The following is a 26417-nucleotide window of genomic DNA, read 5'->3' as shown; positions in this document are numbered from 1 at the left end:
TTACATGACGAGGGAAGTATTATTCTAGGGCCAGAAGGTATCATCTCCAGCAGGGAAAAGAAGTTGCAATCAAGAGTAATCAAAGAATACCTGATCAAGTGGAAGGACTTACCAAAAGAAGAAGCTTCTTGGGAGACAGAAGCGCTTCGTCAACAACACTCGTCTTTACGTATGCTTTGACGACAAAGCATCTTTTCAAGGGAGAGGCAATATTATGTAAAAAATAATAATTTGTATCTATTAGTTAATTAGCAAAAGGGCATGATCATAGATCATGCCCATTCACCAAGAGGCACCTAGGGTTGTATTTAAGCTAGGGTCTCTCTCACTGTAAATCATCAAGTTATTAATAAAATATATACATTTATGTTTAATGCTGCCTTTATCTGCATCAAAGAGTTCCAAGCTTCACGTAGGCGGGTTTTCTTCACGCACACAGGAGGGTTTCCTTCACGACGTGCATACAGTTTTCAATGTTTCACGCAGGCTTTCGAGCAGGCTTCACGACGGGGGTTCACGCCCACCTGAACGCAGGCTTCACGCCCAACAACGAGTAGCGAGCAACCTTCACACCCAGCAGTTCACGCCCTTCATGCCCTTCACGCCCAACAGTTTTAGTATTTTATTTTGTAATTTGAGTTTCAAAATTTTAATTTATCATTTTGATTCATGTTTATGTTGTATTACTAAATTTTATTTTAGTTTAATTTTTCAATAAATATAAAAATTAGTTGTCGTACTTACCGTCCCCAACCCATTGTCCGCTGAAAATTTGGGGGTGCACTCTGGCCGTCCCGGAAACTCGTTCCCCCCCCCTCTTCCCCATAGTGAGTGAAACATAGTATAAAATCAAGGGCCAAGATTAAAAGACCTTGAAGTGTTTATCAACGTCCAAGATTATTTTGACAAGGATTAAAGAAACTAGCCGTTATTTTTCCATTGGGAGGATTTATCTATAAATTAGGGAGTCAGTTGAGTCTCTAGTCATCTTGATCTCTAGCTAGAATATTGTTATTGAAGCATTTTTGTAAACTATTGTCCCGCTAAGAACTATTTTTTCTGCTATAATTAAAGACTTTGGGGTGCAACTCGAGGTGTTCCTGTTCGTTGATCTGTGGTATGTATTGACTACGGGCTTCCTATGATGTGCTTCACGTGATTATCTTGAGATAATACATAGTGTTTGCAGGTACTTAATCCTTGGTCTCCAAGTTCACAGACTGTGGGCAAGGATCATTTTGCTTGGATCTCTAGTTTTTATATAATGGATTAAATCTTTGCTAAGGCTATAGTAAGCATAAATTTTCTTAAGTATTTATAATCATTCTTCAAGGGAAAAAATAAAATAAAAAATTATTCTCTCAAAAATCTATTTGAAACCCTTATATAATTTGTAAAATAATTTTGTAAATTTATATTGTAAATTATTTTGCTAACTTGGGCTGGGGTTTTAAATTTATTTTGTGTTGAAGAATCAAGGGCAATTAGGTGTAGTGTGACTCTTCTTGACTTGATAACAATTTGTGGAGTCTTTTTAATTTTTCCTTGTTAGCTTAATATTATTCTTATTATTATTAAGGCATGTGTGTGTACTTCATCAAGCTGCTACCAAAAACATAAGAACAAGAACACAAGATGTTGGCTCTCTACTAGGGCCAAAACCTCTCTTCTCTTGAGAGGAAAAACCTTTAGTAAGTTTCTCTTATTGAAGCTTCTTATTGATCAATGCCAAACCCTAGACCCTTGACAAGAATATCCTCCAAGCACAAGTCAAGCCCTTTCAAGATTACTTCTTCTTGCAGCACTTCGTCCTCCTCCTTCCAGCACTTTGCCTTTCTTCCTTCAGCACTTCTTTCAACAACTATAGAGACCTTCTATTGTACACTCTAGAATGTCCCTTGACCTTTTCTTCCTTCGCTTGTGATGGAGCCTTTCTAACTTAAGGAGATGACCTTGTTGCCTCCCAACCGAGCCTTCTTCTCTTTCACAAATATTGCAGACTTGGAGCAGCAGTAATGCAGCCCTAGTTCTTCACACGTGTGAGGGAATCTCGTCACAAGAACTATGTTAAACTTCTCCTTCTCCCTTCGCTTGTGTAGCCTTTTTCCACGCTTGAGTGATAGGCCTTGTAGGCCTAGTTTTAACCCTAAACAATGAGATATGATAGACTGTAGGTTACTGTTGTCATAACCGCAGAGACAGCTCTCCTTTCCTCGCACGTGTGGTTGTTACTAGCCCTTTAAAACTTCGGTTTTTCTTCCTCCTTTCTTCGCTGCTTTGGAGACCCTTTTCTTGTCCTCTTGTTACCCTTTACTTGTCTTCTACGTTCACAGATTTCAGAGAGGAATGCTTGATGTTATAGTGGAGTGGACAACCTCTGTATATAGAGGATTGTCCCTCCTTTTAGGCCGACTTGTTCTTTGTGCTTCGGATAGCTTCTTTGGTGGTGTCACATGCTTGGAGGAGACTTGAATTTGCTTGGAGGGTTATTTTTTGACTCTTATACAAACATATACATGGAGTAACATGCCCTTAAGGTCTTCAACATTTTCTTTTGACCATTTGACTCACCTATAGCACTTTAACATGTGCTAAACCTATTTCAATGAGCAAGAAACTCATATTATAGAAATAATATTTCTTTTCTTGAATAAATACAAATATCAAAAGTACATTTATGAAGATCGAACCTAGTTACATTTCCTTCAACACTCCCTCTTAACTATGGAAGTACTCAGACAACATTACAAGGTGTTTGGCTATGTTTCAATCTTGAAGAATTCACATAAGTGAAACCGGATTGGTAATCCATCTGTTATAGCATCATAGTAACCAACATTGTTTCCACAGCAAGGCCTTCACTAATAGCTCTATCTCTCAATAGATCAGAGCACAATGTTGGTGAGACCAATGACTTATAGACACCTTAGTCATTGTCTCTCAAGGTACATACCCACCCGGGTGTTCACTGAGTATGACCTTCTAGGACTATTCTTATCTTGGGTTCCCAGCCCTCAAAGAATATCGGTCCTCTTGCCTACTCTTGTCTTGGATGCCCTACACATCCTCAAAGAGTATCGGATGCCAGATGATTACCCAATCCTCCCATTCTTTCTTCCCAAGTGAAGACAAGAATGTTGTGTCTATCAATTCCTCTCAATAGAGGAAGAAATGCCCAAGTATCCTCTGACAAGGTACTTGTCCAAGTTCCTTTGTAATTGGGAACTTGTTATAACTCCCTCTTAGCTAGGGACTTGTATCAGCAACTTCTTCGTGGGTCCTCCAGCTGTTTGATCTCCTTTTATCTCCACTTTAGAATTAGAACAATCTTGCCAACTAATTCCCCATTTGCTAATCCACTTGTCATTTTGCTTCCTCTGAGTTTTCTTCCTACGCATTAGTTCCTCTGCAACAATCATCTTGGGCCAACGGTGCTCATCCATGCCTTCCACCTTTTTTAAATAATTTAACAACTGAATGATTGTAGAAGTCTCCATCGGGAACATGCCAGCCTCAGCTAATAGGTTCTCATATGGAACCGTTGATTTGACTTTGAGGTTACTAGTGATTAAGTGCTTTTGAATTCTTTCTAATTATCTCCACTTGTGATTTGACATGCTGCTCCCCCAAACTTCACATCCATAAGTGGACAACCGGGGTAACCAACACTCCCCTTGTAACTTTTCCTCAAATGACCTCAATCATGCATTGATTTACATGCGGAGGAATGTACGTACTGTTGATTTTGGGTAGCATCGGATGTGCTCTAGCCACGAAAATTGGTGGAAAGGCTAAAGCACATGAGATCTCTAATACCCAGAAATGGTTTGGGCGGAACCTAACTAGTTTGGGAGATATTAAAATAATTAATATTTTTAATGAAGTCCCTAAGTCTAAACTTAGGGAAAATAAAATATTTATGTGAATTAATATAAAACTGAGTTAGAATGGTCCAAAAATCATGGATCAAGCCAGATCTAATCTTAGTCATTGATTAGGGACTTAATATCGGCTGTTGAATTGTCAACGAGAAAAGTATAAGAGAAGGCTTGAGGGTCCCTTAGAGAATACACCGAGTTGATCAAGAATTCGATTTTCTGGGCCAGGGCTTGCTGAGGAAATCGAAGGAGTGATCTAAGTTGCAGCTGAGGGGCAGTGAATACAAAAGCAAAGAGGGTACCGGGAGCATCAACGCAGAAGCCGAGAGAGGGTTGACGCAGAGCCAACTAGAAGCCACGCAGAAGCAACGAGAGGCCACGCAGAGGCAGTCAGGGGCTGTGCAGAGCCTGAGGGGGGCCAGCGTGGGAGATGCAGCGGCTCCAAAGGCTGACGTAGAGCCCCGAGAGGCTAACACTGGGCCAGAGAGGCTAACGCTGGACTGACGTTGGGCTAGAGGTTGATGAAGGAAGATTTCGTGGGGCAGATTGGGGCTGATATCTGTCTCTAACTGAGAGATACTATTGCTGAGGGCATTCTCTGTTGGGTGACCCATTTCTAGCACCCAGATTGTATTCTGAAACTGCTTAATAATAAAACCCTCAGATAGCTACACCAATTTTTCCGCATTGGGCTTTTCCGGGGACATTGGTCCAAAAATAACGGTGTCACTTGTGTGCTTGTTTTTCCTTCAATTGATGATCTATATGTGTTGAGACTGTACTTGTATTTATTTTCAGTATTTACATGGTAAATAACTTATTAATTAACATAACAAGTAGGAAGAAATAAATCAAAAGGTATACGAATGATTTCTAACAGTTAGAATTAGAAATTCCAACATGGTATCAGAGCGTGGTTACAGATCACAGGATAATTGAGGGCATCAGCCGACTAGAGCAGCAGCAGTGACAGAAACAGTTGTCCCGAGTGACAGAAGTTGTTCCTAGCGAAAAAGAAGCAGGGAAGGGGTGATGCAGTGCATGCGTCATCAGTTCAAGCAGGGAAGAAGATGAGCGCAATGGCAGAGAGGAGCAGACCTGACCTACGCAATGTCCAGTCATCTTCCTCAGTCAGGAAGGATTGACGCCCGTGGCCAGGAGGTGCGGATTTTGCTGGTGTCGGGATTGCGCAGAGCATAGAGGCTCTAACCTTCAGTTTGCTGGGGCATAGGAGGCTGTGGGTAAGTTGCAGAGTGAAGCTGGTGGGGCACTGTGGTCAGAACAGTAACTAACCGGGCAAGACCAAGGAGGAGGGAGTTGTTGCCGAGGATTTCTAGCTAAGAAATCTGGATCAGTGGTGCAGCTGCACTAACGATTGGAGTGGGGGCATCTTGACATTGGCAGAGGGGTTTACAGGAGGGAAATCGAGGCTCAGAGGGAGACACACCGAGAACTTCCAGAAGGGAAGTAGAGAGACTCGGAAGAGTCGAAAGAGGAGCAGCTCGGAAGAGTCGAAAGAGGAGCAGCGAAATGGCAGTGAATGGGGTAACAGATCAGGACAGATTGGACGGAGCCTCAAACTTCGTAGTCTGGAACGCCAGGATCTTGTCCGTTCTAGAAAGGAATCATCTCAAGCACTTCGCCTTGAACACGATAGCGATCCCAGTTGACCCAGCTAAGAACGAAAAGTACAAGGAGGCAATGGCGAGGGCCAAGAGCATCATCCTTGACGGGGTCAAGGACCATGTAGTACCACATATTGCCGAAAAGGACACGACAAATGCGATGTGGGAGGCCCTAAAGAAATTGTATCAGCATACTTCCATGTGGAGGAAGATGCTACTAGAAAATCAATTCCAGTCATACCAGATGTAGAAGGGAGAACAGATAGACACCTTCCTCGGTCGATTGAAGGAGATTTGGGATCAGCTGACTTCCATAGGGACCACGCCGGACAAAGAGATGTTGGTGAGGACCGCATTGAACGCAGTCTCAGAGGATTGGGAGATATTTGTCCAGAGCATACTGGGCAGGTCGACCCTTCCAGATTGGGAGGAACTGTGGGTGGCTCTTCGTCAAGAAGAGATCGGAAGGCTAACCAAGGCGGGAAGCAGCGGTAAGGGGGCCAAATCAACAATGTTAAAATTGGCAACTAGGGCAAAACTTCATGTGGGTCATCTTATTCATGGCTGATAATATGTTCATTAGATTCTTCTCATCGAGAGGTGTAGGATTGATATAAAGATCATTCGATTCCAATAAGTATTCATGGAGATATGAATTTATTTTGATTATGGAATTATTATCAAGCCGACCTACAACTCATGTAGGCTCAGAAGCCCAACAGTCGCATTTATTCAAACATCATCATTTGTGTATAAATACAAGAGGACTTTTCCTCATTTGCACTCACTCATCTCATCACATCTCTCTCTCTATTGTGCAGAAAATATTCTCTTCTCTACAGTGCAGAAAAGGGTCTCTCCCTCACACATGTGAAGCCGGAAGTTGTTGAAACTGAAGCTGCAACTGCACAAGTAAAGTTTGACCTGCGTGGACTAGAAGACCTCCTCATCTGAACTGCATTGTAGGTTCATCTAAACCTCCTCTGAAAGCTGCAACTTTTGGTGGTGGAATCAAGTCAATCCGACGAACAGTTTGCAAGATATCGACTGCCCTAGTTTGAAAGAAGCTGTCAAAACTGAAGCTGCAACTGCAAAAGTAAATTTTGACCTATGTGGACTAGAAGATCTCCTCATCTGAACTACGTTGTAGGTTCATCTGAACCTCCTCTGAAAGCTGCAACTTTTGGTGGTGGAATCAAGTCAATCCGATGGACGGTTTGCAAGATATCGACTGCCCTAGTTTGAAGGAAGCTCCCAAAACTGAAGCTGCAACTGCAGAAGTAAAGTTTGACCTGCGTGGACTAGAGAGATCTCATCTGAACTGCGCTGTAGGTTCATCTGAACCTCCTCTGGAAGCCGCAACTTTTGGTGGTGGAATCAAGCCGATCCAACGATCCGTTTGTGAGATATCGTTTGCCCTAGTTTGAGGATGAAGCCGCTAATGCTGATGTTGCTGATCTAAGGTTTTCTACTGCTGATATGAATCAGATTTATTGTACTATTTCTCTCTGTTGAATTATTGAAGATAAAAGAAGATTTGATCAAAGGGTTTCCCCACACATTGCGGGGTTTGTCCCTGGCTAGCCGCCACATCTTGTGTCTCTTGTCTTGGCTTGTTTTCTGTCGATCGTTTAATGTTCTATCTACACTTTACTTTATGTACATGTGATTGCTAATCTATGGAATATAATAAGAAAAAGAAGTAAACTGTTATAAGCATAGAACATATCATAACTTAACATGGGATCAGAGCTGAGGTGAAGACAAAGCCCGAGCAAGAGCAAGAGCAATCACCGAAGAGAAGATTGGCAAGGCTATCCTAAAAGAACTATGGGGTCCTCATCACTCTTTCCTGCTGAGGACAAGCTCCATGAGAAAGCTGACTATCACGAACGGAAGATGTCTATCGATCTAACCCTAGAAGATCAAAGAGTGTTGGACCATGTAAGAGGCAATATTGTTGAGCCTCCATCAAATGCATCCACTGCTACCTGGAACAAATGAAAAACGGATAAGTCAAAACAAAGAAGATTATTCGGGACTCTATCGACAATCACTTGGTGGCCTACATCTCTGAACTGGACACCTCCAAGGAAATCTACGATAGATTGGTGAGTTTATTTAAAGTTAATGATGCAAATCAAGTTTTGTTTCTTAGAAATAAGCTGAGGGAAATCAAGAAGGGTAAAGATGAGAGTATGCAAGCATACTTCTTAAGAATCACCGAGATCAAGAACGATCTCCTATCTATTGGGGAGACTATTACTGACAGAGAAATGGCACTCACGACTCTTGGAGGATTACCATCCGAATGGTACGTGTTCAGGACTACTCTTCTGAACAATAATGTAATTCCTGGTTTCGAGGAATTAATGGCTAGATGCATTCAAGAAGAAACAAGGGTAGAAGAGCAAGAATTGCCCTTGCCTAAAGGAAGGCTAGGCCTAAGGGTGGAAGAAAAGGACAATGTTACATTTGCGATAAAGAAAGTCACTATGCAAGGGAGTTCCCTGATAGTAAGGACTCACACCGGGACGATGATCAAAATCCCTATGATGGCAATCAAAGGAATGACAAATTCAATAGCAAAGGTAAGAGGAGAGTTGGGAATCAAGGAAGAGGACAAGCATTCAAGAAGGCTAGAAATTCCAGGATGTATTAAATGCACATGACCTCCGAAAGAACCTGGTGTCCATCTCGGCAATGGAAGACAAAGGCTACAAGGTAACCTTCAGTGATGGCAAGGTACATGTATCGAAAAATAATGTTAAAGATGCCTTTACTCTTGGGTTTCGTGTTGATTCATTGTATCAGGTTGATGGAAGTCTGCTAGGTGTCATGTCTTATGACACATCTCTTTAGTCTGAACTTTGGCATCGGAGGTTTGCCCACCTTCATTATAAAGCTCTACTCGGTGTAAGACAAATGGTGACAGGGATGGCCGCATTTCGAGTAGAGAAAGAAGGTGTCTGTCCAGGATGTTCCGAAGGAAAGCTCAAAAGGGGACCATTCCCCTCAAGCCAAAGCAAGACCTCCGATATATTACAGTTGGTTCACTCAGGCATATCTGAGGCTGGCATTAAGAGGGAGACTACTACACCACATACTCCTGAGCAGAATGGTGTGGCGAAAAGGAAGAACTGTATGATTGTGGAAGCTGTCTCTATGGGTAGATGATGTAACAATGCCTGATTTGGAGGAACCCATGGATCCTATTTATCTACCTAAGCCTTCCTCTTCTAGGAAGAGGCCTTCATGGCTTAGGGGGATACTTGATGATGTTGAAGGACATGCTGCACCCCGAGGAACCTTCCGTCAAAGTAAGAAACCTAACAGGTATCAGGGATAACTGACCATCATGAGCACGATCATACAAAATGAGCCTTCATCATTCTTAGATGTCGTCAAGCATCAAGTATGGAAGGATGTTATGACCATAGAATATGAGTCCGTTATGGAGAATGATAGACAATTGTCACTTCTAAATGGCTTTACAAGATAAAGCATGCAGCAGATGGAAGTACGGAAAAGTATAAGGCTCGTTTTGTTGCTCGTGGTTTCTCCCAGAAGGAAGGTATAGACTATGATATTTGCACCTGTTGCCAGATATACGACCATCCGCTTAATCATAGCCCTTGTGGCTTCACAAGGATGGAACCTACATCAGATGGATGTCAAGACCGCTTTCTTGCACGGCTCGATAAAAGAAGAGGTCTACGTGGAGCAACACGAAGGATTTGAGATTTATGATCGAAAATCTCATCTACGCAGGTTGAAGAAGGCTCTCTATGGGCTGAAGCAAGCACGCCGAGCATGGTATGAAAGGATCGACAGCTACTTGATGAAGCTAGGATTCACTAGGAGTGAAGCCGATCCTAACCTTTACTTTAAGGTTGTAGATGATAAACCTCTCATACTGGTGTTGTATGTGGATGACCTCTTTCTAAAAGGTGCAGACCCTCTCATTCTCAAATGTAAGAGGGAGTTGGCTTCTGAATTTGAAATGAAGGACCTAGGACTGATGCACTATTTCCTAGGACTTGAAGTGTTGCAGAAGCTAGGGGAAACTTTCCTATCTTAAGGAAAATATGTGGTGAAGATATTGGAAAGATTCGGTATGGTGGACTGCAAGCCTGTAACTACCTTGATGGAGCTTGACTTCAAGAAGTTAAGCGGTAATGCTGCTGGACCTGTTTTACGAAATGCTACCGAGTATCGGCAACTCGTCGGAGCATTAATGTTCTTAGTGAACTCCCGTCTAGATATATGCTTCACAGTCAACACGTTAGTCAACATATGGTTGAACCCCACCACATACATTGGATTGGTGCCAAGAATCTGTTGAGATATATTCGTGGCACTATCACTTATGGATTAAGATACACTGCCGAAGATGTGAGACTATTTAGATACACAGACGCTGATTAGGCAGGCAATGTGGAGGACCGTAACAGCACTTTCGGGTGTTGTTTCTCCTTAGGATCTGCTTCGATATCCTGGATGAGCAGGAAGCAGAAGTTAGTGGCCTTGAGCACCGCCGAAGCAGAGTATATTGCTGCTAGCATGGCCTCTTGTGAGGCAGTTTGGTTGCGAAAGCTCTTCAGTGAGCTGTTTGGATTTACATTGGAGACCATCGTGATCCTTTGTGACAACCAGAGTGGGATTCGTTTGTCAGGGAGTCCTATATTTCATGATCGCTCCAAGCATATCGATATCAGATACCACTATATTCGAGATATGGTGCAGCGGGGAGCTATAAGGCTCCAACATATCGGTACAGATGAACAGGTCGTCGACATTCTGACAAAACCCCTTGGGAAAGTAAAATTTCTGACTTTCTGAGAACAACTTGGAGTTGTTCAAAGACCCTCCGATGAGGGTCATGTATGATGCATTGAGCTCTGGGAGCTCTAGGGGGTGCGGGGTACTTCTTGGAGCAACATATGACCACAAGATGATTCATTATCCCCTGATGGTATACATGTACACCCCGTGGCAACATTGTAGCAGGATTGATGTGTTCTCCATGACAATTGTAGCAGGATTGATGTGTTCTCCTATGAGGCCTGGATTGATGTGTTCTCCATGGCGATTGTAGCAGGATTGATGTGTTCTCCTGTGAGGCCTGGATTGATGTGTTCTCCATGGCGACTGTAGCAGGATTGATGTGTTCTCCTATGAGGCCTGGATTTATGTGTTCTCCATGGCAACCTAGATTGATGTGTTCTCCATGGCGATTGTAGCGGGATTGATGTGTTCTCCTGTGAGGACAAGATTGATTAGTTCTCCTGTCGAGGCATCCTACCCATGCAGTCTAGGATTCATGGGAAGTACCTCTCATCTGATCAATGAGCAGGGAAATGAAGTTAGGGACCATAGTAGTACCGATGGACGCATTGTTGTATCTATTGTACTCCCTACGCTAGGATGACCTCCATTGATCTAGGATCAATGATACTGGTCTGGGACCAGTGGTAGGAGTTGTACCATACTATGACACTGACTTCGGGTCAGTTGAGACTGGTCTGGGACCAGTGGTACATACTCTGAGACTCACTTCGTGTCAGTGCAGTACTGGTCTGGGACCAATGAGAGTGGTACATACTATGACGCTGACTTCGGGTCGGTTGAGACTGGTCTGAGACCAATGGTAGGAGTGGTACCTACTATGAAGCTGAATTCGGGTCAGTTGAGACTGGTCTGGGACCAGTGGTACACACTCTGAGACTGACTTTGAGTCAGTGGAGGATGATACTAATCTGGGACCAGTTGAGTTGTACTCACTATGACGCTGACTTCGGGTTAGTTGAGACTGGTCTGGGACCAGTGGTACATACTCTGAGACTGACTTTGAGTCAGTATGATACATCCTCGATCATTTCTTCTTCTTCATAATTCGAACAAAAGCAGAGCAGAACAGAACAAAGCAGAGCAGAGAAGAACAGAGCAAAGTCGTATAGATCAGTACAAGGCAGAACAAGAAAAAGCAGAACAGGGCAAGGGTCAGGCTGTACAGGGCAATGCATTTGATGGATGAATAGTAACGACCGATAGACAGATTGCAGATGAAATTCTCCCTAGTTGAGAGGGAGTGTTAAAATTGGCAACTAGGGCAAAACTTCATGTGGGTCATCTTATTCATGGCTGATAATATGTTCATTAGATTCCTCTCGTCAAGAGGTGTAGGATTGATATAAAGATCATCCGATTCCGATAAGTATTCATGGAGATATGAATTTATTTTTTATTATGGAATTATAATCAAGCCGACCTACAACTCATGTAGGCTCAGAAGCCCAACAGTTGCATCTATTCTAACATCATCATTTGTGTATAAATACAAAAGGACTTTTCCTCATTTGCACTCACTCATATCATCACATCTCTCTCTCTCTACTGCGCAGAAAAGAGTCTCTTCTCTACTGCGCAAAAAAGGGTCTCTCCCTCACACATGTGAAGCCGGAAGCTGTTGAAACTGAAGCTGCATCTGCAGAAGTAAAGTTTGACCTGCGTGGACTAGAAGATCTCCTCATCTGAACTGTGTTGTAGGTTCATCTGAACCTCCTCTGAAAGCCGCAACTTTTGGTGGTGGAATCAAGTCAATCCGATGAACAGTTTGCAAGATATCGACTGCCCTAGTTTGAAGGATGCTGTCGAAACTGAAGCTGCCACTGCAAAAGTAAAGTTTGACCTGTGTGGACTAGAAGATCTCCTCATCTGAACTGCGTTGTAGGTTCATCTGAACCTCCTCTGAAAGCCGCAACTTTTGGTGGTGGAATCAAGTCAATCCGACGGACGATTTGCAAGATATCGACTGCCCTAGTTTGAAGGAAACTGCCGAAACTGAAGCTGCAACTGCAAAAGTAAAGTTTGACCTATGTGGACTAGAAGATCTCCTCATCTGAACTGCGTTGTAGGTTCATCTGAACCTCCTTTGGAAGCCGCAACTTTTGGTGGTGGAATCAAGTCTATCCGACGGTCCGTTTGGGAGATATCGTCTGCCCTAGTTTGAGGATGAAGCCGCTAATGCTGATGTTGCTGATCTAGGGTTTGATATTGCTGATATGAATCAGATTTATTGTATTATTTCTCTTTGCTGAATTATTGAAGATAAAAGAAGATTTGATCAAAGGGTTTCCCCACACATTGTGGGGTTTGTCCCGGGCTAGCCGCCACATCTTATGTCTCTTGTCTTGGCTTGTTTTCTGTCGATCATTTAATGTTCTATCTGCACTTTACTTTATGCACATGTGATTGTTAATCTGTGGAATATAATAAGAAAAAGAAGTAAACTGTTATAAGCATAGAACATACCATAACTTAACAAACAAGGAGGAAGAGGAGGATGTTGTCCTAGCATCTGAGGGAAAGCAAGAGAAACGAAAGAAGAAGGACCTCTCCAAGGTCAAATGCTTCCACCGTGGGGGACTGGGTCACTATGCGAGCCAGTGTCCGAGGAAGAAGAGCAAGGGAGAGGCTTCTGAGACCAAGGTTGCGCCAGCAAGGGCGTAGAAAGAAGTGGAGACAAATGATAACTGTGCCATGAGTGTTCATGCGCCACTTGAGAGGAAGTGGGAAGACATCGAGTTGTAGTCTGACGGACTACAGTCGATGAGGGGCATGATCCTTGAGGTACCCAACCTCTTGGATTATACCTTGCTGTGAGAGCCTTGAAGAGAAGTAGCAGGACTGGCGGATGTCGGTAGAGACGGATGCGGATGGAGCGACAGAGGGAGCTACAATGCAGGAGTCCCAGGACAGCGTGAGGCAGCAATGCGAGATGCAGAGAGTTGTTGTAGCAACGCAGAGGTCAGAGAGGGAGCACTTGTCAGTGACAGAGGGAGCTTCAGCATCGGGAGTGTTTCTAGCCAGACGGAGATGTCAAAGTTGGGAGATCAGTTACTTACTTCTCAGTAACTGAGTTGCAGTGCAGCAATTAGCAGTGGCAGTGTTACGGGTAGCACGATGCAGCATGATGAGGGGTTGTAGTGCAGATGCAGCAGTGGCAGTGGTAGGGCCATAGACAGCAGCATGGATGCAGATGGAGCTGCCATATAGATGCAGCAGCGGCAGTGGCAGGACCATGGGTAGCAGTACATGATGCAGCAGTGTAGAGGATGTTGGGCAACAGGCCTAGCATCAGCATAGGGACCGATGTCGGATGATCAAGGTGATGCTCAGTGAGGAGTATTACTAGAGCACAGTCCCCACTAAGAGGGAGTGTTGATTTGAGCTAGCATCGGATGTGCTCTAGCCACGAAAATTGGTGGAGAGGCTAAAGCACATGAGATCTTCAATACCCAGAAATGGTTTGGGCAGAATCTAACCAGTTTGGGAGATATTAAAATAATTAATATTTTTATTTAAGTCCCTAAGTCTAAACTTAGGGAAAATAAGATATTAATGTGAATTAATATAAAACTTAGTTAGAATGGTCCAAAAGTCATGGATCAAGCCAGATCTAATCTTAGTCGTTGATTAGGGACTTAATCTCGGTCGTTGAATCGTCAACGAGAAAAGTATAAGAGGAAGCTTGAGGGTCACTTGGATAATACACCGAGTTGATCAAGAATTCGATTTTCTGGGGCAGGGCTTGCTGAGGAAATCAAAGGAGTGATCTGAGTTGCAGCTGAGGGGCAGTGAATACAGAAGCAGAGAAGCAGAGAGGGTACCTAGAGCATCAGCGCAGAAGCCGAGAGAGGGTTGACACAGAGCCAGCTAGAGGCCATGCAAAAGCAGCCAGAGGTCACGCAGAGGCAACCAGGAGTTGCACAGAGCCTAAGGAGGGCCAGCATGGGAGACGCAGAGGCTCCAGGGGCTGATGCAGAGCCCCGAGAGGCTAACGTTGGGTGAGAGAGGCTAACAATGGGCTGACGCTGGGCCAAAGACGTTGACGCAGGGAAATTTCGTGGGGCAGATTGGGGCTGATATCTGTCTCTGACTGAGAGGTACTACTGCCGAGGGTATTCTCTGTTGAGTGAGCCATTTCTAGCACCCAGATTGTATTCTAAAACTGCTTAATAATAAAACCCTCAAATAGTTGCACCGGTGTTCCCACATTGGGTTTTTTCGGGGTCATTAGTCCAAAAATAACGGTGTCACTTGTGTGCTTGCTTTTCCTTCAGTTGATGATCTGTTTGTGTTGAGACTATACTTGTATTTATTTTCAGTATTTACATGGTAAACAACTTGTTAATTAACAGAACAAGTAGGAAGAAATAAATCAGAAGGTACAGGAAGGATTTCTAACAGTTAGAATTAGAAATTCCAACACATACTCTTTTAGAAATATGTATGCAAAAAATAAGAAGTACGCCAAAAAATCCTTAACCACACAAAGTATAGTAATGTCCTCAGCTTAAGCAGTCAAAAAGGAAATCACAAACCAGCTTAATCATAATTTAAACCATGATTGTATAAGCATCAATAAATTAAACCCAAAACTTGATCTCTATGATCAAATACATAGAAATTATTGAGAATAAAACAATTTCTGGTAAAAAATGAAGAATATAAAACCTTTCATTTCATCTACATGTTGTGCCCACATGCCATTTCCATATAAGCATTTCCATAGCATCATAGCTTGACCTGCCCTGTAACCAAGTGACTTCACCCAAGCCTATACAAATATAATCATCAAATTAAGTAAGAAACTAATTTATAGACACTAAGAAAATTTTCTAAAAGTAACTTGTAAAATGCATATAGAGTCAAAAGTAGATTTCCACGAATCATTCCACATTTTTGGTATTGTCTCTCTTTCTTTCAATGTACAGATGAATGCAATCCTTTATGATTGTTGGCCTGTAAGAGTTGGCTGAAATCAGAGATTATCAACTCCTTGCAATAAATCAGGGTTTGAAACTTAGTGTGACATAAGCAGCAAAAAGGAATATAATATACAGTTCCAAAAGAGATACAGCTTTCTTGCAAGCTCTTTCACAAGAGAGGATAAAAAAGAAGGGCACGAGAAGGAAATTGTTTTAAAGCAGGCTATTCAATCAAAAACACATAAATCATTCACAAAATTAAGAATTATAGTTAAATCCCAGCTTTCAGAACTATGATCTGGAAGCTGTTAGTATCTCACTTGAAATATTATGTTTAAATTGACCGTTGAATAGATGAAGATCTATAATACTTACTTCCAGTTCATGGTAGGTCATTCCTTTTACAAGAGTCTTTGCACTTTCACATTTTTCATAGCCAGCTGCAAGGTAACATTTCCATGAATATTAGCGAAAAAAGTTAAATGAAAGACGTAAAAAGGGGAAACTGAAAGGCTCTGTGAATGATTAGAAATAATGTCTCTTGTCCTCAGGTGATTCATAGTAGTTAGAAATGGAAAAGGCACAACTGTTCATCATCAAAGCCTTTGTACAATTAGATAATAAAAAAATCATTGAAGCAAAATATGTGGATATCATTATAAATAATAACTACTCCAATGCATTAAGAGTTGATCTTACAAACATTGGAAACATAATTACTATTGAACTGCTCAAAATATGCAAATATATAATAACTAATCCAATGTATTAAGAGTTAATCTTGTAATCACTTGACCAGGGCAAAGATCTTAGATACAATATCGGAGCTACAGTCATAGAACTAACTATTGGCAATGGCTCCTACAGAGAGGCCAACCATTTATAATGACATGTTCCGTGGGCAGTGTTATTTACAAAAGAACTGCCAACCATTACACTTGGCCTTAGTCAGTCCAAATGATGGTAACAGGCAGCAAAATGGCCAAAACTGCATATGAAATATGGCCTCAAACGGTTGAAAATCAATATTCAAGGCAGCTCTTATTCTTTTCATAAAAACAGACAAAGCACAACAAAGTACTCACAGTAGCAACTATTACAAACAGTATTGTTAATCTTAATCTTCTTGAATGTCTGATTATCCACAAGAGCTTTAAATTCTTGAAACTTACTAAAGACCTCATCCTTACTCTTCATAAATTAAATCCAGGTTATTATAGAGGAGGCATCAATAAATCAAACATAATAAATTTTACCCATCAAAAAAGCTGATGGCATAGGTCGACATACCTCTAAATGGATCAAATCAAGACTCTCTCTCAATCTGTGCCCACTGCTTAAAAACACCGTCTTGGTATGCTTGTTGAGTGCACATCACTTGCACACACCTATCTTCTCTATCTTGAATTCCAACAATCCCTACACCATGTCCTTCAAGAGAGGTAATGCCCCATGGTGCAGATAACCAAATCTCTTGTGCCAAAGCTCACATAACCCATCACTATCATGCACTAGGGCCGCATGTTGATTGGATCAGCAAGCAACCTGTAAAGGCCAGCTTCTCACATCTCTAATCAATCAAGGCAAGCAACCTGTAAAGGCCAGCTTCAGCCAAGATCCAACCAAGCCCCCGACTGCAATCTCTAATAATAACTTGTTGATCATCAAATTCAGCGACACATCTCTAATCTGTCATGGCTGACACTAAAAAGAAGATTCTTTGTTAAACCAAAAACATATAAGACAATGTCAAGCTCAAGAAAATTACCTAATGGCTGATAGAATGAGATTGAACCCATCCTAGTTAATGGAGATGTGACATCATCACCAAGTTCCACTTCAATGTCAACCTACTGCTCCTGAATTTTGTTGAATGCCTTCTTTTCGAATGTCATGTGCCTAGGCCCTAAATGCTCCATTGTCTACATACCCTTCTACACCAAAGAAGGTGCTAATTGAAAGGCATAAAACCATGGAAAAGATTGTGTTTACTGTAGATGCTAACTCCTCCAGTCTTGCTGAAGCTTTTGCAATGCCTGCAAACTACTTTTATTGTTGTTTACCCTTCCCCTTCTTCTCAGGATACTGAGAAGCATAGTAGTGATGTTTGTGGCACTTGCTGTTGATGTGAATAGCATCAGAAGGTCTTCTACAATTGCTTGGTGTCTTAGCATGTGGAAGACATTATTTGTCTCTTCTAGTGATTTATGTCTTCTTTTATAAGTTTAGCTTAGGAAAAGTACAATAATTAAAGGCAATTAATTATTGTGGACTATTGAGTTATTTTCTAAGGATGAATAATTAAATTATTCAAGTGACATAGAAATAATCTCAACCGTTGATATTCAAGATGTTTCTAGAAGGAATCTCCAAGATGTTTCTAAAAGGAAGATTCAAGATGTTTCTAGAGGGGAGACTGGAGTTAAGAGATTTGGACTCAATGAAGATTATAAATGGAGGCTAGTGATGGAGGAGAAGACACAACAAACAGCAAAAGTGTGTGAACAATTCATCACGAGAGAGAGGGATTTTCTCTGCAATGCAAGTGGCTCAGTGACCAGTGCGCAAAGGAGGAGAAGTTCAAGTGGGTTTGAGCGAATCAAGAGGTTTGAGTTGGAGGAGATTCCAGGGCCAAGTTGCCGAAAGGAGATTGAGTTTGTCCGGAGGAGGCCAAGTTGCTGGAGTGTTGGGATTTTTCCAGTGCGCATTAGTGGCTAGGCACAGATCGAGTTGCTGGAAGGCACAGATCTAATTGTTGGAGGCCAATTTCTTAGAGCAATTTCATCTAGAGGCAGATTTCCTTGAGGTTGATTTACCTAGGTCGAATTCATTCTGAGGGAGCCAAGTTACAAGTTCCAGATTGTACTTCTCCTTGTATCTTTGTGGGTCGAAAAACGCAGATTTTCCAGATAATGAAATGACGGAAAACTATTGTGGGTTAATTAATTTTGCAATGTATGACTGATCTTTATGGTTTACTTTCACTGCATATTTTTAATTCTAGAAGTTAAAGATACCAGTGATTTTATTTTTCGGAGATTCAATTATTATTTGGGTAAATAAAAAATAAATTGGGGATAAATTAAATTTCCATGAGAAAAAAAAATCTAGTTGGTATTAGAAATTTAACACTTGCAACACTTTATGTGACCTAAGTCTTTCTTGCCCTATTTAGAGGAACCCAAATCTTCTTCCTTTTGACCCTTCCTAAGTCCTCCTTTCTTACCACCACTCCTCATCTTTCCAATATGAGATAAGTTTTGACTCCTCCAGACAAATAGAAACAATCTCCAGTTTGATCTCCTCTTAAATGAAATCATCCCAAAAATTCTTAGAAGTGGAGAGTTTCTCGCAAGCACAAAGTCTCTGAACCAACAAATCCCAAGATAATCAAAACCCATTTAAAGCAATGTCCACCAGCTCCTCATTTTCCACCTTCACCCCAATAGAAAAAAGTTGATATCGAATTTGTGTGATCTCCTCAAGGTAATCAGCCACTATGTTTGTTTCACTCATGTGTGTGGTAGTGAGCTAGTTCTTTAGTGGCATCTTGCAGTTAATATTCAAATGCTAATAGAGAGTGACTAAAGCATTATACATTTTCTTACCTATCTTCCAAATAATGTGAGTGATTTAGTGGTCCTTCATCGAATCAAGGATGATTCACTTCACTTTGCCTTTCTTTTTACTATGCTTACCCAACACTACAGCATTTGTAGGAGTTGTAACCTTCTAATCCACATACCTCCAAAATCAACCTCCTCCAATGGCAATTGCAATCTACACTTCCCCGGTGTGAAGTTGGAAGCACCCTCAAAAAGTGTGACAATGTATCTATTGATCACTTTGGCAGGCATTGAGGTGTCTTGAGGAGGGTTGTTTATCTACACACTTCTTTACCTATTTTTGCTACCCGCTGGAGCACATTACCATGAGGATTGGTACCATTATTTCTTTATTGGAGGAAATCTTTGGATAGATGATATATTTCTCCTCCATTTGTGGAGTTTGCAAGGTGTTTCATGGTTGATTTCATGGAGTGTTCCCTTCATGTACTTGTTCCTAGAAGGATGGATCTTCCAACAGCTAGTTTTGAAGTGGAAGGGCCCTTCAAAACATTGACTTGACATCCTTTTAGTGGTTGATCACTTTAGGAGATTGACCGTTCCCTTTGTTTGCCAACTTTTCACATATTTGGAGGCATGGGAACCTTATTTGCACATTTTTGTAGGTCGCTCCACATTGGCACCCATGGTTTTGGATAGTTGTTGATGGTATTTGCACATTGGTTCACAGGATAGCTCATGGTTTGAGGAAGTGTTATGTTTTTCTTTGGAGGATATTACCACAAATCATGCACATGATACTAGAGTCTAGGTCACAACATCCTTTAAGAGCCTGATTGGAGGCATGGCAATCTTATGCACACCTTGTTAAAACACCCACCCTATTTTTTGAAGTTAGGAGGTGATTTTGAGTTGCATGCACATAGACCCACACCCTAGCATGTGATTTGAGGCCTCCTTAATATAAGGAGGTGGTTATAACAAATATTGACCATTTTTGGCACACATTCCAATGATTTTGTTGGCTTCTTAGAGTGAAAGACTTGGAGGTTTTTGTTATTTTGAGCAACAACCCACCAAAATGGGTAACCCCATAGGAGAAAAAATTTCTCCTGCATTTGACAACCAGCCAACAGCGCTTGACAAATATTATTTGACAATGATACACCATGTGCCTTCGCCATTTACATCATCCATATGCCTCTCACCATTTGGCATTTACACATGGATGAAGGTGGGCTATAATTCAAAAGGTACTTTGATTATTTTGTAATTGGGTGCTTATACTTGTTTGTTTTGGGCATTAATTACAGATAAATGGGTGATCTAAAAGATTGACTGATCTTGACTGTAAATTTGTTCCCTTGCCTTACCAGGGGAGTTAAGCGTTATCACTACTCCATTGGGACCTCCCTTAAGGCCTTGGGGTTATAGGAAGGGCACTACTTGAAAAACTGGATTGAGATAGCGTGTTCATTTTCCCCTACATCATACTCGACACTTTCCATGACACATTACAAGCCCCATATACGACATCCATTCTTCCGGTCGAACTTGTCATTGGTTCACTAAGATTTGGAAACCATGTGTCCACACTCCTTGAGTAGAGCCAGAAAACATTGCCCTGGAGGTTGATGTAGCTAAAAGAATGAAAAAACATAGCATAGCCACAACGAAAGAAAAAGAAGAAAATCAAAATGCAAAATATGGTCAGGACATAAGATTAGCACGCAGGAAAAAACCTAGCATGAGCTCTCCCTTCCTCATATGGCCATGGCCATCACTCGGTTCCTAAGCACGTGATGCTCCATAACATCAAAGAGGAACCCTTGCATGTCCCAACCCTGATAAGCGAACGAACTGACTCATCTTAACATTTAATAAAACTGCGATATTATAAAAAGGCAAGCTCTAACCCTTGAGCTATGTGCAGTAATACAAGGAATAATCAAGAAGAAGTAAAAGGTGCACAAGAGGGTGGAAAATTAGGCCGAGCGGGTAACTCATGCCTCCACAATTGCTCCCTCTTTTACATTCATACATTCAGGATGTGGACACCCCATCAATTAGTCCCTTTGACCATGGCACTTAGCCACGAAGCTTCTCCCCTTCATTACCAAATTATTTACACCAACACCTATTGATTGAAGAGTTGACCTTGGAATTGTCACTTCCCCTTGGGGGTTGAAAGCATCTAATAGGGTTGACCATTGGCCACCTCTATCAAGGTAGGGAACACCTTTATGGGACTTGTTCTAGTTAGATATCAGAAGGTGATCCTTGTTTGAAGTATTAGCATGCCCATAACATTCAAGTTTAGTCCACTTAGATGCATTATTGATCTTAGTCTCTAATGGATTGTTGATTCCACTTGAGTTCATGTTTTTTTTGTTAGGTGGTCCACAGCAGCCCAGGCCTTTAGAGCACTCACTCCACGGTACCCAGACCTTTCAGAGAAGTATATGGCCTTAGCAGATGAAACGTTGAGAGACTGGAGCCTCCTGATAGCATGAGTAGATGTTACATGTCCCAGAGTACCTTTAGGACCCAGGACGTTAGTCAACTTTGACCTAGCTTTGAGGATTCTTTGTAATGACACCACTAGAGCTAGTGTGTCCCCCAACTGGCCTTGGCACAACCTAATGGGTAGGACCTGATTCAAAGGCCAGATGAGGATGGTCTCCCATTGAGAGACTAGGGAGGGCTTGTTGCACTTAAAGAAGCCCTAACACTAGAGAGAAGGAGGCCTTATTTGACAGTCGAAGACCCAAGGAGACCAAATGATAGTACCCCAGCTGCACTTGGGGCCCAGAGGAAGATTTGAGGAGGATTTGAGGAAATTCCCTTAAATTTTGGATGATCCAGGCAATTTGACACATTTGGACACCTTGGCATGGCATTTGGAGCCCTAAAAGGGCATCACGTCAGCATTTAGAGAAGCTACAACTCACACGTGTGGGCATTTATGGTCTAATTTGTTACTATCTAGTGGGTTAGCCTATAACTCAAGTTCATTTTATGTCAAACTTCTTATTAGGGGCTTCATTAGGCTAAAATAACTTGAGGTAGACCTCATATAAATAGAGGTCACTTTCATTTCATTTTCAGCATCACTTATGGATCAATTCAACCTTCTTAGAGATTTCGGCCTAGCTGAAATTTGTCTTGTATTTTGTGGAAATGTGATCTACTGTGAATTTTTTGCTTATGGAGCTATTTTCTTCTTTTGGAGATGTCATTTTGAAGCAATAAAGGATTGGTTCATGTAATTTTCTTGTAAGTCTTCTTTGTATTGGAATATCTTTTATGGCTATTGCATGGAATGGGTATTGTTAGGGTTTATATGTGCTAGTTATTATTGAAAATATTTCTATGAAACCTTGGCAATGGTATTGTATGCATTACCCCTATAGAATTTGTGTGGCAATCCCATGCAAATCAATCCTAAGTTGGCCCCTCTCGTTCAGAAGGAGTTACATACAATGCTTGTTGTTGGAATCATTGGACATACTCGGCATTCTTCCTAGTGATCTAACTTGGTGATGGTTAGAAAGAAGAATGGTACTATCAGACTATGTGTTGATTTCAGAAATCTTAACTTGGCTTGTAAGAAAGATAATTGTCCTTTACCTAGCATGGAAAATATGCTTCAAAGGATAACCGGATCTGATATGATGTCATTATTGGATGGGTTTTTTGGTTATAATCAAGTTTGGGTTAAGGAAGAAGATCGTCATAAAACTACCCTCACCACGCCTTGGGGTACCTTTGAATATCTCAAAATGCCTTTCGGGTTAACAAATGCAAGGGCTACTTTTCAGAAGGTTGTGGACTATGCTTTCAAGAAATTAATTGGAAAGATCATTGATATTTACCAGAATGATCTCACTATTTTCTCAATGATTGGCAATGCTCATATAAACAATCTTAAGGAAGTTTTTAACAAATGTCGAGAGTTTGGCATATCATTAAACCCCGTCAAATTTGTATTTGGGGTAACCAAAGCAAAATTACTGGGTCACGTCATTTCCATAGATGGTATCAAGCTTGACCCTGAAAGGGTTGAAGCTATTTAGCAAATTCCATTGCCACATAATCTTAAATCCCTGCAGTCCTTCCTAGGAAAAACAAATTTCCTTAGAAGATTCATCCCAAACTATGCTGAAATTGCTAAGCCTATACAATGTCTTTTGAAGAATGATGCAAAGTTTGTTAGGAAAGGCGAAGGTAGAAAGGGGTTTCAAGATATCAAAGATGCTATAGCCAAAGCCCCTGTCCTAGTTAGCCTAGATTACTCAAAGGATTTTATGGTCTTTTCATTTGCTTCCGAAAATATTATAGCAGGTGTCCTCTTGCAAAAGAACAAATATGGCCATGAGCAGCCAATAGCCTTCATGAGCAAATCCTTGTAGAATTCAGAGTTAAATTACAGCATTATGGAAAAACAAGCTTATGCATTGATCAAGTCCCTTAAGCATTTCAGAACATATGTGGGTTATTCTAATGTCATTACCTTTGTCCCACACTCTTTTATCAAAGATATATTGACTCAAACTAATTTCTTAGGAACTCATGCCAGATGGGTAACTAAAATCCAAGAGTATGACCTTGAGATGAGACCAACCAAGCTTGCCAAGGGCTAAGGGTTAGCTCAAATGTTGACAGAGAGTAACGAGAAAGCTTTAGAGTTGGTTTGCCATAATGAAGTGGTTGAGCCTTCTATCTCCCCCGAGCTTCTAAAGTTGGAAAGGATCGAATGGTATAAGGAAATTATTTATTATTTGACAAATCTGACATGTCTTGAACACTTGGTAGCTTATAAAAGGAGGGATCTTAGATTAAAGGCATCTAAAAATTGTATTTTAAAAGATGGACTTGGATGGAGAAATCTAGATAGGATAATACTCAGATGCATTGGTGAGGATGAAGCTAAGAAGCTTACCACTGAGTTCCATGCAGAATGTTGTGGGGGCCATGTTGTAGTGAAGACCACGACCTACAAGATTTTGCGTGTTGGATATTATTGGCCTAACCTTTTCTCAGATGTGCATAAGTTTGTCAGAAATTGCTAGGAATGCCAGCTTTTTATAGGAAAACAGAGGTTAGCAGCATTGCCTCTTCAGTCAGTGATCGCAGAAGCCCCCTTTCAGCAATGGGGGTTGGATTTCATTGGTAAATTTAATCAGAATTCTAGTAATGGCTATTCATGGATTTTGACTACAATAGATTACTTCACAAAGTGGGTTGAAGCCATTCCAACAAAGCATGCCACAAAGAAGGTTGTCATGGATTTTATTGAGAATCAGATTATCACTCGATTTGGTGTTCCCGCCAAAATCACGATTGACAACGCCAAAGCTTTTAGTTCTTCCGAGTTCTCTTCTTTCTGCTTCAAGTATGGTATTATTCTATCTCATTCTTCGAATTATTATCCACAAGGAAATGGTCTGGCAGAATCAAGCAACAAAAACCTAATAACCATCATCAAAAAGATAGTGGGGGATAATAAGTGGTCTTGGGACAATAAGATCAAGTATGCATTACTTAGATGGAGAAATCTAAATGGAATAATACTCAGATGCATTGGCGAGGATGAAGCTAAGAAGCTTACCACTGAGTTCCATGTAGAATTTTGTGGGGGCCATGTTGTAGCGAAGACCACGACCTACAATATTTTGCGTGTTGGATATTCTTGGCCTAACCTTTTCTCAGATGTGCATAAGTTTGTTAGAAATTGCCAGGGAATTGGTAGAGAAAAAAAAATCCTTATATGATTGTCTTATGCAACTTTATTTTTCTTCTAACATTCCAACAGTATATATATATCACTGCTCACATATATATATCATTGTTCAACAAAACAAGGGCGCTCAATACACTGTTCACTGCTCACATATATCACTGTTCAAAAATCAAAGGGCGCTCAAATAGTGTTCACTGCTCAAATACTGCTCACATATATCACTATATTACTGTTTAACAAAAAAATGAGGGCGCTCACTGCTTTTCCATATATCAATATATATCACTGTTTAACAAAAAATGAGGGCGCTCACTGCTTTTCCATATCAATATATATCACTGTTTAACAAAAAAATGAGGGCGCTCACTGCTTTTCCATATATCAATATATATCACTGTTTAACAAAAAATGAGGGCGCTCAATATATCACAGTGCATGCAGTCACCAATATATATTCACCATATACCATTGCATATATTCAAGGCTAATGTCAAATTCTGCAGCCATTTTGGTTTATATTGCAAATTACAACGCATTGTGGCATCTATTGGTATGAATGCACAAATGTATTTGTGGTTCTCAATCAACAATTGAAGTGTCACAATTCCATCGAACGCTCACTTCATTGAACGCTCGCCTCACTTCATACAATCAATAGCACCGTTAGAATACCAAAAACGTTGTAAGAATGCGTTGTAAGTTGATACCAAAAATGTTAAATGTTTTCCAGAATAACGCTCTGATACGCACCAACACAGTGAACATTCAATATATATATCACATGAAAAAACGCTGTCACCATACTTGCAGTCACATTTCCTTAAGACCGTGCTCAAAAAAAGACGCAGTCTCAGCTTGCATCAATACAACCATTAAAAACGCAGTCTTCTTGCATCATAAAAAACGCAGTATATACCCACAGCTCTTTTTTTTTTTTTTAAATGCAGTCTCAGCTTGCATCAATACACCATTAACGCAGTCATGAAGGCACCAGCGATTACCTGGAAACGCATACCATTTCGTTTGAATGGAATGAGGTAGGTTTGAGCAGAAACGCATCAACGGGCGCAGTCTTCATGTCAAGACCAAGATGAACACCTGCCCAATGTCGTTCTCTCAATACTAGATGCTGATCTGTATGCTTTCATAATAGCAACAGTGAGCTTTGGCACTTTATGAATACATTCATCTTCAATTTGAAGGAGATCTTCACTTTGACACTGAGATAAAATCAGTGACAACAAATATATAGGATCTTTTGGTAGAGCTGCAGACACATTTTGGTAGAGCTGCAGACACATTTGGAGGAGCTTCTTTTAGCAGACTCAAAGCTTCACACTGGTCTTCCTATTTGAAGGGGTTTTTGAAATTCAAGTCTGACGGCTGAAATACATAGATATTCAAGTTATAAGACAAGTGTTATGACTTCTGCAAATGTTTGGGTTGTCATATATTGATTTAGATTTTTGAAGTGATCAGCATTGTGAAGTGAATTTGAAGCATTTTTGAAGACATTTTTGGAAGTCATTTTTTTGCAGTTTCTTGTAGAGATTTTGGAGCAGTTTCTTGTAGAGATTTTGCATGATTTCCATAGGAGCTAGATGCTCTGAAGTTTGAAGTTGAGGACAGCGCTCATCTTCACATTTATATATTTTTTGCATTGGTGATGTTATGCTCCAGTTCATTCTTGAAACGAACTGTGGACTGTTGATTTACCATGTGCCCAATTGTACCAATGTTTATTGTAGCTTGACGAGAAATGTTTATTGTAGTTTAACTTGGTAACATCCAGCTTACTCAGGTCCTGCTCCATCAACCATTTTCGCGACATT

At 41.0% G+C, this 26417-nt stretch overlaps 1 protein-coding gene across 1 annotated transcript in view; it reads right to left on the bottom strand.

Annotated features, from left to right (window-relative positions):
* The window catches only part of LOC149222483 (Radical SAM superfamily protein), a 160845-nt gene that overhangs the window by 67451 nt on the left and 66977 nt on the right, over positions 1 to 26417 (bottom strand). The window contains exons 2-3 of the mRNA XM_089385459.1: positions 15652 to 15716; positions 15023 to 15125 (exon numbers count right to left, since the gene is read on the bottom strand). Coding sequence (XP_089241585.1) covers positions 15023 to 15125; positions 15652 to 15716 — 168 coding nt within the window. The remainder of the gene's footprint in view (positions 1 to 15022; positions 15126 to 15651; positions 15717 to 26417) is intronic.

This window comes from Pinus tabuliformis, chromosome Q (genome assembly GCF_031772625.1).
Source record: "Pinus tabuliformis cultivar Carrire ecotype Pingquan chromosome Q, CPIR1, whole genome shotgun sequence".
In the NCBI taxonomy this organism is placed as follows: Eukaryota; Viridiplantae; Streptophyta; class Pinopsida; order Pinales; family Pinaceae; genus Pinus; species Pinus tabuliformis.
The sequence above is the reverse complement of the archived record's forward strand: the minus strand, read 5'-3'. Positions and strand labels throughout refer to the sequence as shown.